Genomic DNA, 23879 nt, shown 5'->3' with positions numbered 1-23879 from the left:
TAGGAAGATGTTACTTTAATTAAGCAAAAACAGAGTTATAATCACTCCTTCTAAAAATAAAATTAGACTCTTTATCAACTTAACATCTGCATTTAATATTTTCTGAACAAAAATACAGATGTGATTATGTAGCAAATTACGGTCTTTGACAACATATAGTATTTACCTTCTCTTACACTCACTTTAATTCTAATTTGGTCATTAATACTTGACTCATTACTGCAACATGTTACTTTTAGTAAAAGTGCCACAATTGAACTATAAACATGACATTGCAATCTTAAAACTGCTTTGCTATAAATTGTAGAGAATATACTGTTACAAAGTCATTGTGTTTTTATCAAAATATACAAACCCTCCCCAAACCTAACACAAGCTATCAATATTTTTCTTAGGAACTATACAGTTATAGAAAATATTTGTAAAATTATCTTTATATTTATAAATATTCTACCTTATTTGCTTTGGTCTATAATTATCACCATATATGTCCACTTAGAAGATATATTTGTGTAGTTTCTTTGAAACACCACTGTACTTTTCTGTGTTTATTCCTCTGTTATGCTTATTTAAATGGAACCAAAGCTGCCACAAACCCAAAATTTCTCAAGGTGTTGATAGCAGTAACCAACAACAGAATAAATAAGTGGACTATATTATTACTTCAATCAATACTGTATTATAATTTCAATTGTAGTTTTATTGTACCCAAGCTATAGTTTCTTTTAAAATATTCAAGAAGACAAAGTGAGTAAACAAACTGTGTACCATATTTGCACGTAGAATCAAGCTGAGGTTCACTAACTTTTGTCCCAACTTAATTTTTTAACACTTTAGAGATGAATGTACATGACTGATTGGAGATGCAGATACAGTACAACAGAGCCCTATCATACAAAATGCAACTTGTAGACACACACAATCTTTGACTTTTTAAAAATCTCTTAATCTCAGTTGAAATTAATAATATTTTCACAAAATAATATTCCTTGCAATATTTTGGTGATATCTTTCAGAAGCCTATTCTCCTGATCCTTAGCAAACTGTGAAGCTGTAAGGCTCCCCCTGACCCTTCATTGGGGCAGGATGAGGGAGGCAGAGAGAGAAATACTTCTTCCTCCAGCAACCTGCTCCAGGCACCTCTCTGGTCACAGTGTTGGGCAATGAGACACTGTGACAAAGCTTGCCAGAGACCAGGTGCTGGCATGGTTATGGATCACTGAGAAGGGACTCATGAAGGTTAAACGTTGCATTTAAGGCATGGGGATGACAGGGAACCCCACAAACTAGCCCTATCCCTGTTTATACATAGGGACTGCCTCAGGGTTACACATGGAAGCAAGAATCTGAGTATTCATCTATTCCTCACAAAGTCAAAGTATTTATGAGGAATTGCTCTGCTGTTTGTTGTCCAGGCATTATTCCAGGATGAGCAGCAAGACTGTCTGTATCTCCTCTTCTTCTGCTGACAGCAATGGTATTTCTAAAAGACAGCAGCTGCAGACCCACCAGGAGGTGGACATTTATATACCAGATTTCTTTAAGCTAGGCTTTTTCACGAGAACTATTTTCTTTAGAGAAATGCACCTAAATAGGCTCTACCCAGCTACTGACATTGGGATGTATGCAGTTTGGCTATTGTGAGTTCCACTAAATCTTTATTAAATGTCTCGAAGATATCATAAATCTGGAATACTTTCCACACAAGCACTCAGACTTAATGGTTATTATGGTAACTACAAAACTGAAGATGGAAAGGAACAGAGGTTTAAACTCCTGAATAGTTTTTGTAAGTGTTGAGTTACAGAAAAAGCACACCAGAACTCAAGTGTACTTCAGCATATGCAAGTGCATGAAACATTTCCCACTTTCACTTTAGAATACACTAAATTACAAGTATTTTGTTTATAAAGACATTAATTTTTGTTTAAAAAAAAATGCAATATATGGTTTCTGCAGCAAAAATTCTTTCTACAGAATACACTGTGAACCTACATATTTATTTTGCCCATAATGATTTTGACTCAAAAGCAGCACTGTAGAATAGTTCAGTGAATAGTTTCCTGTAATGCTAAGTAGAAGGGTTTTGGTTGGTCTTTTTTTTTTCTTCCCATTTTCTTTCTCTCTCTAGAGATATTAGAAGTCTATTGTAGCAAAAGTATTTTGGGTCATTCACATTAAGTTTGTATTATTGCAAATAATAGTTTTTATTTTCTGGGTTGTTTTTCCTTCTTTTGCATATATTGACACATTTAGATGAAGAAATTTGATCATAGTAAATTACACTAACTTGTGTGGGGATGTTTCCCCATTCAATGCATCTGTATTTTCTCCAACATATAGTTTTGGATTTTTCTTCTCTTTTGCACAGCTGTCACTCAGAGTATAACTTCTGGAGTTGCATTTTGTATATTTTTTACTTCATTTCCTTCTGATCCAAGGAAATTTGGATTTTCTAAAAGTTTAGTGCTCTCATTACAAAATTGTTCTTTTCTGTCTTGTGGACCTGGACGTTTGAATAGATGTTTCTTCTGGTGCATTCCCAGAGCAGCTGCTGTCTTGCAAATTTTGGGGCACTGAAAGCAAGCGTATCCTTTTCCGTTATGCTCACGCACGTGTCTTTGCTCATGGTTTCTTTTGGTAGAAAGGTACAAGAAGCTCTGAAAGCAGAACTGACAGTGGTAGCGTTTTTCTCCAGTATGAATTCTTTCATGTATTTTGAGTGTTTCATTCAAAGTGAATGCCTTATTACAGTATTGGCAGACAAAGTCTTTGACACCCAGGTGAATACGTTCATGTTTCTGTAGATTTCGTGGAACTGAGAAACATTTACCACAGGTTTTGCAAGTGTAGGGCTTTTCCCCAGTGTGACACCTCATATGCATTTTTAAAGTGGATGGACTTTGAAATTCTTTTTGGCATAATTCACAAATGTAAGGCTTTGAAGTAGCTACATGCCAGTGTACGTGCTCTTGAATTTCTGTAGTGGAAGACTGATCTCCTTCACAGAGCTCACAATGAAGACTGGGCATTTCTGCGTTCTCTTCTTGACTGATTGCCTTCTCCTCAGGAGCATTCCTGAGTGCGTAGTCTCGACTGCATGTGTTGTGGCTGTCCATGATGGGGTTCTTGCTTCCATGCTTTTTCCTCCATTTGGTCTTTTTCAGTCTTCTTAGCTGTTTGGATTTCTTTTTTGGTTTGTAATTATAATAGGGTCTCCAGGGTTTATCACTGGTGTCCTGGTCACTTACGTCATCACACATTTCTGTCAGCTCCAGACATTCTGAGCTATAGAGCCTAGATGGGCTTCCTTCTTTTACCTGCATTTCTGATTCCTCAATTAGATTGTCCTGCTTGGACCCATGTTTAGATTTTCGGCCCCTTTTACAAAACAGCTTAGATCCTAATATATGTCTTTTTACAATAGCCTCATTACCAATTTTTACTGTTATTTGACACAAAGGAGCAACATTACTGTCAGTAGATGTTCCAGGTAAGGCAGGCTTTGCAATGTACGTTTCAGTTTTACTCAGTTCTTGGACAGTACTTGCTGTTTTGCTAGATGGTCCTCCAGATCCTGCAACATGCTGCGTATCCTCAGTTGCTTCTGCTCTGTTGTACAGCAGTGTTTTCTTTTTCTCCTTAGTAGTTTTTGATTTTGTAATGCCCTTCCCATAATTATCTGATCCATATTTGCCATCATCACTTACAGATTGACTAGGCAAATTATTTGAAGATTCTGTCTTATTGTTTTCTACAGAAGTGACTGTTTTACTGTGCATTATTACTGATGAAACTCTGCTACTGTGCATTATAACAGAGGCTGCAGAACTGCTGTAACTGATGACAGAGGTTGAATTTTCATTCACGTTGGTTGAAGACACAACTGAGGAATCACACTCCTGAGAACCAGAGTCATTTCCAGCAGCGGAAACTCTTTTTTCAGCTGTGAAAAAGTCCCTTTGTAGGTCAGAATTTAAGACACCTACTCCCCAAGAGGAAGAATTCTGAGTATTTGTGGAAGATGCTGTATCATTACACGAAGATGTATTCAAGGCAAGAGTTCTGTTGTTTGCTATTATATTACTTTGAAAATTCAGTGGTGGTAGCTCAGAGCTAAGAGAACTCGGAATGAAACAGTTAGTAGAAGCAGCTTCATTAACCTGGCTACTTGTTTGAACATTTTCATATGAAGAATTTTGGTAGGACTTATAAGATAGTCGCCTGCATTTCATAGGTAAAAGTCGATAAAGTTTGTATGGGTACATACTTGGTTTTAAGCCTCCATTGGCTGTCTTTTTGTTTACTGAGAGACGATGATCAATTGCATGGAAAGATTTCTGATGATTTTTTAGTATATAGTAAGTCATAAAAGTCTCCAGACAGAAAATGCACTGATACCGCCTTTCCCCCGTGTGCCAGATCTCGTGTCTGGTGCGATACTCAGCTAATGCAAACACTTTGTTGCAGTAGTGACAAGGGTACGTTCTTCTCCATGAATGCACGTTTGAGTGTCTGCGAAGGCTAGACAAAGTTACATAACTACGCTTGCAAACAACACAAGTATATAGTATCTGCCCATCAACAACTTTAACCAAATGATCTGTTTCTGGTAAAGTGCAGTTTGCATTAGAATAATCAGTGATGCTGTTCTCAGGCAACAGAGGCTCTGTGTTTGCATATGAACTTCCATTCCTTCCCTTGGTAGCAGTATAGTTATCTGCAAAATTTTGTTCATTTGCATTGTGAACAGGTAGGTTATTTGATCTCATGCAGACTTGTTCATGACTTTCCAGTAAATTTAGATTTGCAAATTGTTTGCTGCAATATTTGCATATGAAAGTTTCCTGCTGCTCTGAATGGAGCTGAAGATGAGTACTGAGTAATGCCCTGTCATTGAATGATTTTGCACAACGGTTACAATTGTAAACAGGAGGAACGACAGCTGCCACCGATCCAGACACATTAGCAGAATTATTTTCCTCTTCTCTGGATAAATGGACATCTCCTCCTTTATTTTGAGGTTTTGGAAGAGAAACATTTACCTGATCAGTAACTGCTTCATGTTGGGCTTCTGTAGTGGTTCCTGTAGAGGCTGGTACTTTTGCTATAGCCAAACCAGCACTCTGGGGCTTTAAGGCTGTCTTAGGAGTACTACAAGCTTGTTTTCCCGAACTAATGAGTGGTGTAGCTTGGAGACTTTCACAGCGGTCTTCACCCATCTTGTATGAAGGGCTGCTGTCCTGTTCAAGAAAAGGTGTTCCTTGAAAAGTATCTCCCCCAGAAGAAACTGCATAGGAGTGTTCGGCCAGTGTACTGGCCGGCTCAGCATCTTTGCAAATGTCGCTTCTGTCAAGGCTGATGGGTGCTTGTACTGTCTCAGACACCTTTTTAAAGCTTGCCCTCAAATCTAGTGGAGAAAACAAACTGTTTTCTGTTTCAAAAATTGAGAATGCATTTGTAATTCGTGGTCCATTAGTCACAGCATTATCTTCATGTCTCTTTTCGTGTTTTTCCTCCTTGACAGTCCCTTTTTCATTAACACAGTATGCATAGGGGCAGGGGGAACTTGAAAAATTAGCATCTGTAAGGTCTTCTAGAAATGATATTCCCAGCTTTTTCCCTGCAGCTGCAAGGTCTGTTACTGTTTCCTGCCTCTTAACAACTACTGTGGAACTGTAGATGTAATTCAGTATTTCTGTAAACACTTCAGCTTTCAGATCATCTAACTCCAGTACATGACCTGAAATGCAGATAGTACGACTCCAAAAAATATTTTTGAAGTAGAGGCTTGATGCTGCCAGCACATTACTATGGGCTTTAAATTTGGTATCCTCCACAATTATGGTGACATCACATAGAATACCCCGAATGCGCTGTTCATTTAAAATGGAAAGTACAGTGTCACTGTGGAAGACGTCCTTGAAATCCTTTGAATGGGACATGACTGTCACCTACAAGAAGAAAAAAAAATAATGTAAATATAAAGCATTTTTCATCCATTTCAGTCACAGATCTACTTTATAGTTCTATACTTCCTTTGTACATATTTTTAATTTATTAACTTCAAATAAGAATGCGTAACATTTTGTGACAGCATTTCAAAGCAAAGCACAGCAATGCATCTAATCATTACTACACAAAAAGCACCTATAGTGATTAGCAAAGGTACATCACCAGTTGCCCTTAATATGTTCCCATCACCCAGGCCGGTGGTTGCTGGGGAGCCCCAGTTGCAGAGAGGGTCTGGAGAGCCCTTCCCAGCACCTGGGAAATCCTACGCAGTATGTCCACTCGTAGGTCAGGTCTCCAAAGTTCCCTGCAAGAGGGTCCCAGCTTTATATTACCAAATCAGCATGTCAGAATGACCTTCATATTCCTTTGTGTGGAACAGCCCCCTACAAACCAAGACCAGGGCATGGCCAGAGCCCAGAATGCAGTTGGTAGAGTTCCCTAAAATATCTTGTCCAGACATTTTATCAGCATAAGCTACGTATTAATAGTCCATTGCGCACGGTTACACAAGAGTTTCTAGACACTTCATCAGCATTGGTCAACCACAAAGGTTTCTAAAATATCTGGGCTAGTGGTTAAGCACACAAGATCCAAAACAACTAGTTTATCTTCAGCATAAGCGGTTTGTGATAGTTTAAACTAATAATTACACCACAAAAATTAGTAACTATAAAATATACAGGGTTCATCCACAGGTCACCTCTGGCCTGGACCTGTTATCCAAGCCTTAGTACTTCAATAGTGTGTTCTTAATTTCTACCAAATAATAAGATCTAATTGCAATAGTAAATACCATTAAATAACTACCAATTTATAATGATGTTTAATGCTGACAAAAAACATCTGCCAGGCTTTTACTATGTAAATATACAGGTTTAATTGAGATAAAAGATGCAAAATATGAATGAAAAAGACTGAAAAAAAGTACTCATTTGACAGTACGTATCCAGAGAAAATCTGACCTATTCAGACAAATTATTTGTTTTGCTGAAACTCAGATCTGTGCCATACAATGAGGTTTGTTCCTTTTTTTCCATCTCTGAGTAGTGTTTTCAACTACTACTGCCCATTTCTGATTTCAAGTCATGAAGATAGTAGTCCCACTGGCACTTAGAAAATACTACAGTAAAAAAAAAAAAACTTACATATTTTAAACCCCTTTTCTTTCAACTTGCACAATTACAACACATCTTAAAGAGAATTACCAACTACAGATGTTTTGTAAGATAGGTTAAAATAGTACCACACTATAGTGCTATAATAAATTAGTAATACCTTCTAATAATTCCATCTACTGCTCCATATTTAAAAGTTAAGCTTGAAAATTTTTATAGTTATCCTTATCCTCAAATAGTTTACATTAAGAATGACAGTATATTAAGATGGGTTTGATCCAAATGGTGAAATAGAGGTTTGACCCACATTCACTAAGAAAATGGCAACAGCCATTTAGAAGACAGTGGCTCTCTCACCCAAGCAATTCAGAAGTAATCTTTTCTTGAAAATAGGGTCTTTATCACAAAGTGAGTGATATGGGACATACACCCTTGCTCTAGCTAATCTAGTTACACTTTGGACACTTCATCACGAGTCCACCAACTACTTCAATGCAAAATAAATTATACAAAAAGCAATGACATTCTTACTGTGAAGACAAACACAATGTGCTATGAAAAAGATCACAGTTTAGCACATTACAGATGAAGCTTTTTAAGTAAAAATTTGTACCCTACAGCATGGCCACTGTTTCTATCAGGAAAGTATTGTCTACATAAACAGCCTACACTTCTAATACAGTTTAATGCCCAAGAATTTTCAATGCATAGAAAAGAAAAACAACAGTGATTAACATAAAATACCTTTGATGCTTATATGTGCCATGGATGTCAAGAAATGAATTCTATCACAGTGTAACTGTGATACAAATACAGAATTATTGTTATTATCTGGTCATTCACAACACCTGTAAATCTAGATGCATGGCTTTGTGCCTTTAAATCTTAAAATAATAGTTTATCATAGAATCATTATTTGGCTTAAGAGATATTTATTAATTTGGAAGGATAACCTGAAATTCACCATAGTTAGGTATGGTTATCTGCTTTGGTTTGGCATTTGAGAACTTGCAGATACTTGTAGATAGTTTCTAGCATATTGAGACTTGCACAGAAAGAATACTGACAAGAACACATTTATTCAAGCAAGCAGCCTCTATCCCATAATTCTTTTTTCTCATTGACAATGTCTGAGATTACATCTGACTCGCTCATGTGATGTGGTGTTAGAAACCAACTGTCAGACATCAAAAACGTTTCACAACAGGAGCTATTGAAAGAGTTATTTCCTGACTATAGGAAATAAATTATGTCAAGTCTACCTCCCACTGAACTGCCCCATAGGAACTTGCCTGTGTTTTTTCTCTCTTTATTGGAGACAGCTGGTTTTAGTTCAAAGACACATCAGCTGACATACTACTTGCTAAATATATCAGATTGTTACTTCTATACTAAGAGGCATTTATAAGAAAGGCCTACAAACCCAAGTGATTTTAGTTAAGTCTAATCATTCAACTAGTTGTTTCAAAATGTATCCTAAGAAGAAAAGTGAATTTCAGCATCTACTTACACATAAGTAGATTGCCATTTCTTGTAGTCCTGGATATCTTGGTATGCTCAGTAAAACACCAAACTAGATTCCTTGTGTAAAGATAGAAGAAACTATAATTTGCTATTTGAACATTTAAATTTTTTGCTGCATGCTAAACCATCTCCTATAAAACTCACTTGAAAGTTACACAGAAAAATTCCAGAGCAAACTGATTTTCAGAGCCAACACTTTTTGCTTCTGTCTTAACCTATGCATGGCCCAAATAGTCCATTTATTCGTGTGTGTAATGATTCTCTATTGCTGTTTCTCTGTCTTGCTTCTCGCATTTGTGAAAAATACATCTGAAATGCTATAAAATCAGAACGCTTTACCTAGCACACACATGAATGGAACATTTTAGGAATATTCTACATTCCATTTGCAGTTCATACTGCAAAAGGAAAACCTGCTCTACAGATTCCAAGGGAGCTCTAGTGAGACTAAGACACAGAGATCAAACTCTTCAGATGCATTATTATTATTACTATTAATTTTTTTATTATTAAAACACTGGAAAAACCATTTGAAATGTTACTACTCTTCTGTATGATTTTTATTACAGAATTACAGAAGAAATTCTGTATTACTTATAAATGTTGCCCAGAACTTAAGTAAATAACATTTAACCTATTAAAGGTTAGCAAAACTCTTCAGCCTACTAGGCCATCCTTTTTTTGACACAAATGTATGTGTTAATTTGGTACTTTTTACTCTAAATCCAGACAAATAATTTCTTAGGAATCTGAACAGTACCTTTGTAGTATAACTTTATAGTCTTTCGTACACCTGTAGGTAACTTCAGCTTCCAAACAGCAGAATTTTTAATCAGGAATTACCTTACTATTTGCAGATTTTATGTGAAAACAATAACAGACTTAACCTGTCATTAAATGTTGCTGATCTGCTTTGAGAAATAAGATTTAAAGAGTCATCTGAAACTTATGTGTACAGCTCAGTAGGTTGATTAAACTGTAATGCTGCCTTTTCTGACATCAACAGAATACCACGCCAGGACAACAGCCATCAGTGAAAATCAGTAATATTAAAATTCAACTAGAAGATCAAATTGATGCATCCAAACACAAATTTAACTATTTATGCCTCACAGGTGACACTGCTAATTTTAATATAAAAATATTAGAGCAGCCAGCTCTACATGGATACTACAGAGGGAAGAAGCTACTGTTAATTTTTATATTCCTATTACTTAGAAGTAAGCAAAGATACACAGTAACTTTTACTGGCTGATGAATACCAACTATAAGGTAACTACCAAAGAGAACTGTTGCAATCTAGGAATACTATTTTTAACTTTTGAAATCCACTACCAGGCAAGGGGACTCCATTACATATGAAAAGAAATTCTTCTATCCCACTTCGGTTGCCTAAATTTGAAAGACAAGCTAGCAGCACCACCACCAACAACAAAAAAATCATTAGGGCCAGTTGCTAGTACCCAGGCAAAATAAAAAAACAGGGAGATAGCAGATAAACTGTAATAACAGTTATCATTTCTTATTCCACACATTTCTACTGAAGCATTTTCTGGTACTTACCAACATGACACTATGGAAACATATTCCCTCAGTAACATTACGTTCAGCTTCATTCCACTCTACTAACACACTCTGAAGGCTATCCCTGTTTTTGTTTCCGGCCTGTTTCCCCAATCGAGAAGGAACATTGATCTGTATGTAACTCTCCTAAAAGGCACTGTTTTGTTCTAGAGGAGAAACAGGCCTAGGCATCATGAACAAACAAGCAAAATCAAGCACACACGCACCACATCCCGCCCCAGCTCTACTTTCCTGGAAACCTACTGTCCAGCCATCACTTCCATGGTAGCAGCTCATTTTTTATGGAATTGCTCACCAGTCCATCTGGCAGCGTGGCTACGCAGGGCTGCCACAACCAGGGTCCCATCAGTCTCCTTACAACCTCAGGCTGCAGGGTGATGTCTAATGAAGCTGAATGGCCTGTAGCTGCGTGTAGCTTTAGTGCTCCAGTCTACATAGCTGCACATTATTCCTACGTGTAAATTTTTTCTGTTTTGGCCTTCTTCTGCTTGCGTTCTTCCCTATTGAGTACTTAACCTTTTCTATTTGTTATAGCTCCATATGCATTGTAGACTTTAAGTAATTTTTTCCACACTTTTCCCTCTAACTTTCAATTCAGACAGCTGGGGGGGGGGGGGGGGGGGGGGGTGTGGAACTTAGCATATTACATTAGTATTCGCAGATCTCTGATATCACCAGATGAACCGTTCCTTCAGCTGTAGCTCTTTCCTATTACTGGCATCCCTAACTCGTTCTCTCACTTCCCCTATTTACCCTTTTCCATGACCGTTCCCACCACTTGGAAAACCGCCTTCACACCTCATCGGCGCTCAGCGCAGGTTTAGGCTTTTTCTCTCGTGACCTTTCTCACTCTGAAAACCTGGAGCGAGGGCCCCCCCGGCTCGGAAGGAGCCCCGACGCCCGCACGGAGAGGAGGACACCCCGCTCCCGCTCCCCCAGGCGGGGCGGCGCCCCGGGGCCCTCGCGCCCTTCCCCGCACGGGGGAGCTGGGCGCGCGCCGCCCGCCCCGGCCCCCCGCACCCGCTCCCCGCGGCACAAGCCCCCCGGGGCAGCACGTTCACGGCAGCGCCTCCGTCTGCCTCAGAGCGAGCCCCCTCCGGGCACCCGACGCTCGGCGCCGCGCCCGCCGCGGTCACTGGAAGGCGCTGCCTGCCCCGGGCAGTCACGGCTCCCGGGCTCAGCGCGCCGCCGGCCCGGGACGCGCTGCGCACTAACCTGCGGCTGGGCTTCCCGGCAGCAGCGGCGCTGACGCAGTGTTACGTTCGAACGCGGAGTAACCGCCTGTTCGTGAGGGAGCCGGCGATCAGAACCCTGTCTCGGGGGCTCCCTCCGGCCGGGGGCGCAGCCCGGGGGCCGGCGCGCGGGCCGAGGCGGCAGGTGCCATCTTCCCGGCGGCGCGCGGCCCGCGGCGCCCGCCCGCCCCGCCGGAGCGCGAGCCCCGCGGCGGGCGGCAGGACGGCGCCGCCATCTTGCGCCCGTGGCCCCTGGGGAGCGCGGGCCGGTCCCGCGCCCTGGCCGCCCTCCTCGGGGCCCGGCTGCGGCGGAGTCTTTCCTGCATTCATGTTTAAAGCGAACGCTTTGCGCTTAATTAACGCAGCCACGCTGGGATACTTAGCGTATCAGCCAAGCTGTTCATATGCAAGGGCTGTAAACTTAGAAGGATGAGGAAATCCGGTGTTCCCTTCCATCCAGCGCCTTGCTCCGTGATCACCAAGGCAGATTTGTCCTCATCGTTTAGAATTCCTCTAGGATCTAACAAAGGGTTTTGATTGCCATGTTCTCCTTCAGGGCCTTTCTCACGGGAAGAAGGAGGAAGCATTTATGGAGATGCATAGATCCATGCATAACTTCTGCTACTTCCCACTAAAAATGAGAGATGAAATTTTTCCTGGAAAAAGTACCATCTGAAGTAAATGATATTTGGTTACTGAAGTATAATAACATTTAACTTCCATATCTGATTATATTAAATATATTTTTAAGCATATATAGGAACTCATTCAGTATCATGTTTCTTTTAAACAGTAGTCTTATTTACTTTTGGTTTCTTTGGATTATTTACTGCATCTGGAGATAAGTGCAACAATACTATTAGCTGCTTCATAAGCTCTAACAAATGCTTACCTAGGTAAAGGAGGAGGAAGTGGCTTGATTTCATTTAGCCAGGTGCTCAAATAGATTAGCTACAGTCTTCCTATATATGCTCTTTTTTTTCTGTCTCTCCATAGTCAGCAAAACCTGTTTTTCCAGTACTTGGAATCATGAAGCTTAGGGGAAAACTAGGCTTTGAGAGGCTGGAAAACACTGTTAGGAAAACAGGCAATTTGCTGTTGTCTTATAGCTTGCTTGAAAATACTAATTTTGCCCAAGGCTAACCTGTGTTTATTTTGATGATCTATTGTGTAAAAGGTTTTACAGGACAGTTACTTTGATTTCAAATCTTAAGCCTATGCATTAGAAGCATTAGGACTCTCTGCTACCAAAACATGGTTTCTTTATCTCATGACAAACTGAGCTGTTCTTATCGGTAGATGTTTACTAATAGCTGTGGGAGACAGAACAAATAGTTGAAGAACGTTGCAGTAATTAAGTTTATACCCACATCTGGGTTACTTTTAATCTTGGACTTAGTCTGTTGCTTATTTACTATTGTTTCTTCATTATTAAGTGCATATATACATGTTCATATGTATTCATGAAGATTTCTGACTCAAGTGCAATATGAAGTATTTGTGACAAATGTCTTGTCAGTAACAATACAATAATATGGATTAAATTAAACCTGTTGTAAGCCTTTAAAATAAACAAATGCATTTATAAATAACAATAAATACAAGCTTCTCTTTAGATTACTTGAAACAAATTTAAGGAAGACTAGGCTATGAATTCCCCCCCAGTTATATAATTTAAAATGTATAAAACAGTTTCAAGGTTACTGAAGTGGTGGTGTTTGGAAGCTTTGCTGATGTCTGATAATGTCACTTTTGCAACTCCTGGCATATGCTGTTCTTTCCTTAAGAGTATTTCTGACTGCCAAGGAAGAAAAAAAAAAAAAAAGTGTCCATGTTCCTCTCTAGTCAGGCAGTTTCAGTTCTTAAGCAACAGCAGAAAACAACATATATAGCATTACCAACTCTTGCAAATTCTGAGTGACAGGATTTTGGCCAGGGCTTGACTGGTTTTCTTCTCAGTGCATAGAGGACAGCCTATCCCTCAGAAAAATGCTTGGATGGACTGTCTTCTCTATTGCTTTCACCGCTGGGGTCAAAGCAGGCAAGGCAGCTCCTTTTTGCCCGTCAGGCAGAGCAACACTTCACTCAGAAGTGGGGTACAAGAGGACCCAGCAGCCCAAAGTGGCTTCACTCCTTTGTGTTACCCTGAGCAAGGGAAAAGGTCCTTTGTGTAACCCTTCTCCTCTTGATCAAGTGGAGGAAGAGGAAGGGAGAAGGAGCACGGCTATGGAGACCTGTGGCAGTTGCCTCCTCCCCCAAGTCTGGTTGAGAGGAGGGGAGCCTGGAAGAACTAGTTTGGCTCTCAAACTGAGCTGTGCATGTGCACCAAAAAAAGTCTTTCTCCAGGGTATGTTGCCTTCTTACCATTGAGGCATGACCTAATCTGAGTCCCATTAACACTGAACAGAACACATACAAGCAATTTTTAATAACTATACCTTTTTCTCTCTACCAGTCTGAAAAAGAAAACAAAGCAACAGCAATAACTGACATAAATCCAAATTCTTCTTTTGCACAAAACATAAAAGCTTATGTTGTACTGCTGCTAAGAATCAGCTGACTTTACAGCTTGCTATCTCTGAACAATCTCAGTATTATTTTCCATTTAAGTCTTTCATTTTGTATGTGCTGCTAACAAGCCACTTTCTAGCCACCTACACTTCTGGAACATCTCATAGTCCTCAGCCAGCATAGATCAATTGCAATCGTGAAGCTATGTTTACAGACAGAGTGACAATAACAGACATTTTTTCTGTTGTTGACTGTTGTCAGATGTAGTAATTTGTATTTTTTAATAGCTTTAAACAGAAGTAGCAAATTAAACACTTTTGTTCATTTTTGACAATTACTATGTGGTATTCTGTTACTCATTCCATTATCAGAAAGTCAAAATGAAAGTAGTTGAACCCAGCCTCTCATTTTCCAATTTTAGAGGAAACATCTTTTGAATATCCGAACCAACATCCACAGAGGCAACAGCCACCCTGCCTGCTCAGGGGCCACTGTTATTCTCAGCAGGTGTTGGGGGGACCAGGCCAGTGCAGCCATTCTTGCCTTTTAGTACAGCTGATGTGGCACATCATGCTAGATTGAAAACGGAGCTAAATCCCTTCCCCTGGAAACACCTCATTCAGTTGGTTTGCTAGAGGGCTGGGCACAGCAATTTTGAAAGCCAGAATTCATCTTCAGGCTGTTAACTGGCCACTACTGATCTTCAGTATTCCTTAAAATATTGCAAAATATTTTTTCTTTTGCTGATATATCAGTAAACTTCAGTATGACAAAAACAATGCACAAGTGATAACTGTTACTCTAAATCATCATTGTAACGTGGCCATTTATTATGGCAACTTATTTGACACACAGTAACTGTATGCTCTTGAATATTGTTACGCTCCATTTTGTGCTGACCTAAGCAGCCCAGGCCAAATCCTACTGTCCTACTCCTCCTCTTCCATCTTGCTGCACAGTCCCAGTTTATGAGCTGCAGCAGGGACTCTGCCCATGTGGAGGAGAAGAACTGTAGCAAAAGCAGGTAGCAGCTGGCAGTGAGGAGAAAATCTTGATGGCTCCAGCTCTGGTTTGTGCTGCACACTCTGCCACCAGCAGGAACTGCTCCAGGCCCAAACCCTGGCCTGACAGTGAGCTCAGCTCAGATGAGGAGCAACAAATAATAAAAAGCAAAAAACCCAGTTATTTGCATCTCCCTAAGAATTTCCTAAACTCTTACTTGCTCTAAAGTCTTAACAGTATTGTAGCATACAATGGTATGTATCACCATTGTTTATGGTTCAGGATAATGAAAAGATTCATGTGATAGTGTTCAAACTATCTGGAATTAGTAGTAGATTCTGGTACATTTGACTGAGAGTTATTGGAAATGTTAAACATTGTTAGGGTAATCTCTATTAGATAATCTCATGTATGAAGCCTTTGCTCTTACTGCACACTCCTAAAAAGTCAACAGGAATCATTTAATTGATTTCAAGGAGGTTTTAATTAGGCTGTTGGTCACATAAGCAACTTCTCAGATTACACAAACTGAATTTAAGCTAAGGATTTGCATATTCCCATTTTTCCTGACTTTTTAAAGATTAGTATTTTAGGCTGATTTCTTCAAGATTAATCATCCTGGGATAAACATAATTAACTGGAAGGACTGTATACACTTCTCATTTTATAGACAAATGAATACTCTAAGAAAGGCCAAAAATAGCCTGTACATAAATTTGCTGAAGTCATTAAACAAATTAGTCAAATCTGACATTCTATATCTGAGCTTCTTTTAAATCCAGGAATATAAAACAAAATAGTACTATACAAACACTTGCAGAAAGAGCATGAGTGCTGCCTAAATGCTACATCCAAATCTTATTCTGAAAGTCCAAAAACAACTGCTGTTTTGACTTAATCTACAGCTTCTTCTCCTCCCCCCACCCCCTTTTTCTGTTGTTGACTGCTAGAAGACAGCACTTGGTCCTATCTCTTTGCCTGGATATGTTGACATAGAATGAGAGTGCTACAAGCAACACCAGTTTCATTTTTATTTCATGGCTTTAATTTGTCACTGTGTAAAACAGTATAATCATACTTGCTTCTGAATGCCAGTACAAGATTCAAATTTAGAATGCCTGAGCATTTCTGAAAGACACTATAAACCTTCATTTCCATTCACACTTAGTTGTCTTAAAGCTATAAGTATTCAGAATCTTGGAGAAAGATTTAAATTTGCAGACCAAGCCTACCATACCAATTTTGTCCAGTCATTTAAAGTCCAGTTTTAAGCATAATGAAAAAAAACCACAGGAGATATTTCCATTGAAAACATTAGATCTTTTTTAGGATAAAACCTTTGAGTATTAAGAATCCACATTGGGCCATGCCCAGAAATCTTTTTATATGGTGATTTTCAAGATGCATGCATTATGGTGAGCACATGGTATGTAAATGCATTTGGCTGCTTAATAAGCATTCACTGACACACATCTGCAGCATTGCTAATGTACCTTTTATTCGTATGTGGTTGCCAAGGAAACAGGTTATGGCCCAGTATTCTACCTAAAATACACTGAGCAAGTGTTCTACGGTAATATACTTAAATAGGTACAACTTGGATTTTGTAGCCTATTGCTTCTCTAAGTGCAGGTAACCTGAATTGATCTAGTTTTAATGTATCGCTGATTAGTTTAAACCATCAATGCCATCTTATTGTACCTGAAAATCAGTTTCTATGTGATACAACCTTGTGTATAAAAAGTAAATGCAAGTACAGAAAACGTTTTGGGATATTCTAGGAATAGAATAGAGGTTGTTTTGGTTTGTTTTTTTTAATTTGGTTCCTTATCCTACATTCTGCCAGGTAGCCTTAATTACTTCTTTCTACTTAGAGATATCACAGCATTAATGACTATGATGCAACAAACCATTTCCTACAGAAACTTGTGCAAGTTGTGCCACTGAAATCAAGGAAACTACACTCTTTCTGTAACACAAATTATACTGTATGATACAATAAAATACATTCAAAATTAGTGAATTAATCAGGATTTCACTGTTTCTTTCACTTATCACATACATATCTCAAATCTAAAGCACAGATATCAGGTATTTATTTTAACCAAGATAATTATTGCACAGTCACAGTAAGAAGAAAGGAAATTGCTAATATTTGAAAAAGCTATGGAAAATGTGAAACTCATTTTGGAATATCCTGATTATTTATCACAATACTATATTTGAATTTAAAAAATGCTCTTTGCAGTTCACGATTCAAGAGGGTTTTTACTACCCTTGATGTATAAAGGTTGAGATTAGATGAACTATATGCAACTTCACCAGAGGAACAGTACTAGAAATGGGCACTGGCACTAAAAGAGTTCCTGTAACTTGCATGGCACAGATTTATAATGAACACTAGTGACTGTGATCCAGAGTTAACATTCTGGCAAGCTCAGGAGGTTGGCTTGCCTGCCACTATGTTTGGTTTGAACAGATCACTAGAGGTGATAACAACCTGTTTCAAAGATCTATTCTGCCTGATTTTGTTTGTCCAGCTTCTATGGCAGTAAATATCCAACAGGGATAAAAAAAAATCAAAAAATATTCATGTGAGAATAAAACAATGTGGTACCATTGCAAGAGCAACCCTTAAATGATTTTTAAAAAGGTAGATCGTTAACTGGAAAAAAAAAATTACGTCACATAATGCAGTGGTTTTAAAGTGTTAAATATTTTAGCACATATTTCTATGTGAGTTTTAAAGAGATTACAGCTTGCTATAATCACTCCATAAACTTACCCACCTAAAAGCAGGTTGTTCTTCTGTTAGAGTCTTTTAAAAGCAGTATTGACAGGTATTTTCGGCAAAACCATCTCAGTAGTTTTGTGAACTCTGTGGCTACTGCATTTTAGCCTGCAAAGGGGAGAATCCAAATTTAATGACTATATTATTAGACAAGTGCTAATTTCCAGATATGTTGAGAAATCCATCAAAATTTTTCCCTTGAGCGCAGTAGGACTCCAAATCTACATCTTGGAGGCTTACAACACACCAGCAATAAAACAGTACTGCTATTTGTGGATACAGCTTCTGCCTGCATTGTTTTACTGGACATAATGTTTCATAGTATGTTCTAGACAGAAATGTAAGGATGTTTTCTAATTTAAATTAATTTTTCATTGGGGTCACTGGAAAAATTAAACTGAAAACAATCCTTGGCTCAACTGCTCTTCTCCCATGTCAACTATATCCAAACTATTCCTCACACATTTATGTAACAAAACATCAAATAATGGAAGCTTCACAGCTTCCTCAGTTAGTCTAGTCCTGAGTTTCACATGGTAAAGTCCATGGACAACAAGCGTATTTAAGATTAGCTTTTGAATTTGCCAGTTAAGAAAAAAAAATCACGGTACAGGGAGAAACAATCATAATTACTAGTCAACTTCCTTGACTCCATATAAATAGCTGAAACCAGTTTCAAGATATGCTTTATCTCAAAAGCCTCCACGTTCTTTTGCAGTCTTTCAAAAAACCTTATTTTTCTCCTCTTTCCATTCTGTCACTTTTCCTTTGGTCTCTTGTCACAAATACCATCACAGTATCTGTGATAATGATATTTCTAGGCAACTTTTGTTCTCTGGAACACACTGTCTGAATCTCTCTGCTTAAATGATTATTGATCATTGTCAAACATCTCAATTTTTTCATGTATCATTGTGTTTATTATGTATCAAACATCCTAATAAGGTTATCATGTAATAATGTAAAAATTATTCAGAACAGTTCTTTGTTTCAAAGATACTAAACAAAATTAGATTGTTCCATAGAGCAACTGCAAAACCTTACAGATACGGCCTTGAGACTCGGCTGATAGGCATGTACGTAGCAGTAATTAAGGATACATAGATCCATCTTGTATTTGCAAACGTGCCATATGCTTTTTAAAATAACATTGTACAGGAAATACAGGATCCATAATTTGGCCTTAAAAGATAGGTACATGTTTAGTATATTTTGGTTTGGATAAATATTCTGTAGCTCACATTTCCCTGTAAGAAAGGCCAGAATGAAATAAAATTGCGTTAAGCCTTTATTGTTATTTCAAATACCTGTAAAGTCACATTCACAAATAACTGTGAAATATTATGGTGAATGGGAAGCTTAAACATCACATTTGGAGGAATCCAGCAGAAAAAGATGTTACCAAAGCTAAAGAATTCCTAAATTTGATAATACCATGTAAAATTATACATAATAAAGCCCTTTTAAAACAAAGCAACTCACGTGACAAAGTACAACAGACACTAGATGCCCCCAAAGGGTTAATTGGTGCCTGTTAATTACTACCAGAGTCTGTTTAATACTCTGACAAATATTATCTGAACACAAATAGTTTCACACTGAGAGACCTGCAGTTTCAAATCAAAATGAAGTTTAGAGATAGAAGTAACCTTACTAACATCATTGAAAAGCAAGTAGGTTAGTGTTTGACTGAATAATTTTTAGTTTTATTTCATTTTCACTCACGCTTTGTATAGATTTCTGTTCAGCAGAAATGGAGTTTGCATTGATAAAACAACACATTCCTCCCTGCAAGAGGGAGGACCCAGTATCAACAATTAGTCTTCTATGATAAAACTGAAAATAACACCCCAGCCCCCCCTAACAATAACATTAGCAGACTGTGCTGGAGGTGTGAGAAACTGCACCTGCTCCTACATGCCCTGGTGAGCTCTCACAGCCAAAGAAAATAAAATGGATGAAGTTTACACAAGATTTCTGATGGTACCTCTGTCTATAACATTCTGACACTCTGCATGACCTAGATGTAACTACCATTAAAATACATACAGCCACCCACATATAATAGCCAAACTGGAAACAGCTTGGTAGTTGCTAGACTCCTCCTTAATAAATAAATCCATTTCTTTAGCTAGAAGAAATTGCCGTTCACAGGCTGTCAATGAGTTTTTCCAGACTCAAGAAAGCACTTGAGTTCAGTTATATTAAATACAAAAGGACTTGCACCCCCTAACAAAAGAGCAAATTTGCAAATGGCTTTAAAACAACCATAGAAAAGCATGTTCACATAACAGAGCTGCACTTTCTTTAAATGCCTTGAGTGGATATGTTTGAACACAAAGACGTAACAAAAACAGTTTATCACTAAGTGCCCCATCTTGTCTAAAGATAAATATCAGTGGCAATAAATAGATTGCTTCTACATAGCGTTTGCTGAGCAACTTCCTTTAAAAATAACCACAGAAGAAATAAACAAAATGCAGTTTTGGTAACTACATGTCATGGCGCACCCCATGTTAACATTTCAGACAGGAAAATGATCAGCAAAAGCAAACTACTGGAGATAATAAATCAAATTACGAAAAACGTCAACTTTTTACATGTCACTCCAGAGATGCTGTTTATTACGTTTTCAGTCCTTCTTCTTTAGGTGGAACATTTAGGGGAAGATTGCACTGCATCAACTAATATTGTCATTGTGAATCAAATGGTTTTATTATCTTTATTAAGCGCTGGTCTATCGAGACAGATGACAAGTCATTTCCTGAACAGTTATACTCTGTTTATGTGGAATGCAGTGAACTTATATATTTATAAGTAAATGCAAATCAGTTTGATATTACTGATGCTGTCAAGGCTATTACTGATAATTGGCTGTGCTTCTAAGTTACTCCTCTGCATTAATTTTCAGTGCTGGGTCCTCATCCACACAAAATATACTTAAGTCATTTTAAAGTCAAGGACATGAAAGGAAAATGGCTACCCTGCTGCAAAAGTCTCATTGCAGTAGTGAGAATTTCTCAAGTCACGTACAAAGGAGACACACTACATTACAAGCTCAGTGCAGACATTCAGGAACATCTGCTTCTGTATAAGCAGTTATCTGTGGTACACAAAAAATTTAACTTTACTGATACTGCTAAAAATATTAGCTAAAAATAGAAATAAGGAATAATAATATTTAAATTCTGCAAAATCTGTAGGGTCTGCAAATTACCGCAGACCACAAGTGAGCTTACTCTGTAAAGGCTTGTTTAAGATCCAACAGAAGTTCTTTTCCATTATGCTCAAACATGATTCTTTACCTGAACTTCAGAATGGGTGCACTATTTAAAGAAAGCTTCATTAACATTACTGTGGCTGAATTCAGCAAAGGTGAAAGAAGGTTTAAACATACTTCTCATTATCTACTTCTCAGCTGCTAAATATTTCAGTGATACTTTTATGCTTGTGATAATGGAACTATCACTTTATATACATACACAGTACAAGCCTTGACCTACATGCAAGACTAGGCTAAATGGAAAAAAGAACACAGGGTATGTTTCTGGAAACAACCAATGCAAAGCAGGAATAAAACAGTTTTTTGTTGTGTACAGCTTTATAAACATGGCATCATTTAAGAAATGATAGCCGCATGGAAACATAACATGAGATCAGATTCTCATTTAGAACTGAAAGGAAATAACTGCAAAATTTCCATTTGCATTGTGATATTGCTATTAAAGAGAAGAACATCTTTCTGTATCTCTACTATTGCACCTTTTAAAAGGATTTGGTTGCCGAGGAAACTGGTTCTGGCCCAGTATTAATCTGAAACAAACATATTACAAAAGTTGGTGCAAGTAGTATAATACTCATACTTCTTTTTATTCTTAATGCAGGTTTTTGTACCTAGGGCTGTTAAGTTTTTATTTCCTAAGCTTTTTTGTGTGAAGTAAAACACACTTCAGTGAACTGATATTCAGTTTAAGCTGACAGGGCCATCTATATCAATCTCTCTCTTTAAAGCCCTTCTACCTTAAAATAAAAAGAAATACTGTAGGTTTATTTTTATAGCTAATACTGAAAATAGAAGCATTAAAACATATTAATCTTTATTTAAGGTTTCGCACAAAACAAAACCGCTTACGATGGAATTTAAATATTTTTAATGTTTATCTACCTCCATTTTTATTTTTGCATGCTAACTGCAAGCTTAGTAATGCTTATAGTCAGCTTTAAAATGTAACTGAATCAATAGGGTTTTCAAAAATTCTTTTGTTGCATAAGCGTTGCCACGCCCTTGGTACATATGATTATTTTAACAGACATGGTTGCTCTACTTTCACAATAGATTTTTAAAAAACAGGTAAGAGCAATTGTCATGCCAATATGTGAAGCCAACAATTTAATATTAGGTTGTTTTCATTAACAGTTTACTACATTTTTTTAAGTGAAAGCTACATTCCAAAGTCCATTTCATGTTCTTGCAACACTGACCAAGAAATCAGTAAAACATGCAAATCTCAACCTACCTGCATGTGTACCACTTAGTGCAGTGTTAGCATAGCAATGCACCCAGCCATTTTAATGTAAAGCGATGGAGATAAGTTCTATTCTTGGTCTTCTTGATAATTTTTTAGAAGCAGTTGTTAAAAATCAGATGAAAAGCAGCTTGAATAGACCGTGATCAAGAGAACCAAGTTTATCAATAGGGAAAGCAGGAGTGGGGAAAAAAAAGAATGTCCTCATCCAAGGTTTTCTGAAACTGCAACACAAGGTTGTTGGTTGTTTTTTTTCTCCTCCTCAGAGGGTTCAAATCTTGAAGCTGACCACTGCAAAGGCCACTTGTCACATTTACTGAAAAATCAGCCTATTGATATCACAGCTGAAAATATAAACTCGACAACCAAAGCCCGTTGCACAACGTGGACTGCGTAAGAGTTAAAAATAGATTCGAAGTGCCTCCTACCTGCATAATAAATATGTAAGTTTCAAGTGCTTTAATTCGATATTCACATTAATTAACAATACAATATACATTATTTAAACTACAGTAAACGCAAGAAGAAAAAGGGTGACACCATCTGGAAGCACAGTTTGCTTTTTTTTCCCTTTCCAAGGGCTAATAATGTAGTTTGAATGTGATGACAAGCTAACAGCTCACCACATTGCAAGTGAAAAAAGAATTCTTAAGGTGATGCTCAAATATCTAAGCCTGTAATGAAGCACAAACCAGTCTTCACTATTGCATGACATGGCACACAGACCATTTACATACTCACATTTGAGATACTAGGCACAGTATAATGAATTCAATACACAGCATGCACACAGCACAAGCAACGTTAATCCTGCCTGCCATTTTAGGCTTGCAGGAGTAAGATACATACTGCAGCACAGCTCTGGTAAGGGAGGAGGCAAGGAACAGCTCACCTTAAATGCAGTATCTGATTAATGTTGTAAGTGACATTGCGTATCAGCTACAGAGTCTTGGTTCAACTGGGTGGGAGGGAACAAAGAAAATTGTCATCAACTGGTGATGCAAGATGAGCTCCAGTCACTAACACTGTTAGCAAACTCCAAATTCTACAATGATATAGCAGTAGGCATTTCAAACTCTTATCAAAATCTGCCTGTGCAATGGCTGAGTCCGCCTGCCGAGGAAAACAAAACAATCTTCTTGCTTATTGGAGAATCACTGGATTTGCTACAGTAACATCCTCTTGATGCAGAAAGATTTCACGTCGCACATATTAAATCCTGGATGCATTTGCTGTGCTTTCCTAATTTTGAAGTCTCAGAATTAAAAAAAAAAAAGAAAAAAAAGGAGACAATTATAGCAAAAATAGCATAACAAAAGGTCTAATGTTCATACAAATAAACAATTTCTTTTTCTTTCTTTCCTGTTCTCTCTCTTTTACAGTCCATCAAAATCCTGAGCAGTATTGACAAACCACACGAGCACAGGGTCTGACTGCATGATCAGCTGTCTGTGTCTACGCTACACCCTGTTAACCACAAGCAGTGTTAGAGCTAAATATATCTGCAATGCAGAAATGGTAGGTGCTATGTGGTATACAATTCTGATTAATTATAAAATATTTTTCTATCCTCAGATAT

At 38.0% G+C, this 23879-nt stretch overlaps 1 protein-coding gene across 11 annotated transcripts in view; it reads right to left on the bottom strand.

Annotated features, from left to right (window-relative positions):
- ZBTB38 (zinc finger and BTB domain containing 38) overlaps positions 1-23879 on the bottom strand; it is a 36547-nt gene continuing 12668 nt past the window's right edge. For 4 of the 11 annotated variants that reach the window (XM_051625825.1, XM_051625827.1, XM_051625826.1 and 1 more), the window contains 3 exons: positions 23193-23555; positions 22292-22728; positions 1-5954 (listed from right to left, as the gene is read on the bottom strand). In XM_051625825.1, coding sequence (XP_051481785.1) covers positions 2379-5954; positions 22292-22297 — 3582 coding nt within the window. In that variant the 5' untranslated portion in view covers positions 22298-22728; positions 23193-23555 and the 3' untranslated portion in view covers positions 1-2378. Of the gene's footprint in view, positions 5955-8640; positions 8657-10991; positions 11014-11453; positions 11720-17772; positions 17883-22291; positions 22729-23192; positions 23556-23879 lie in introns of those variants that run through there. The other 7 variants (XM_051625831.1, XM_051625830.1, XM_051625828.1 and 4 more) reach the window with 7 other exon arrangements.

Source organism: Apus apus, chromosome 8, assembly GCF_020740795.1.
Source record: "Apus apus isolate bApuApu2 chromosome 8, bApuApu2.pri.cur, whole genome shotgun sequence".
Taxonomy (NCBI): domain Eukaryota; kingdom Metazoa; phylum Chordata; class Aves; order Apodiformes; family Apodidae; genus Apus; species Apus apus.
Note: the sequence above shows the minus strand (reverse complement) of the source record. Positions and strands in the feature narration are given on the sequence as shown.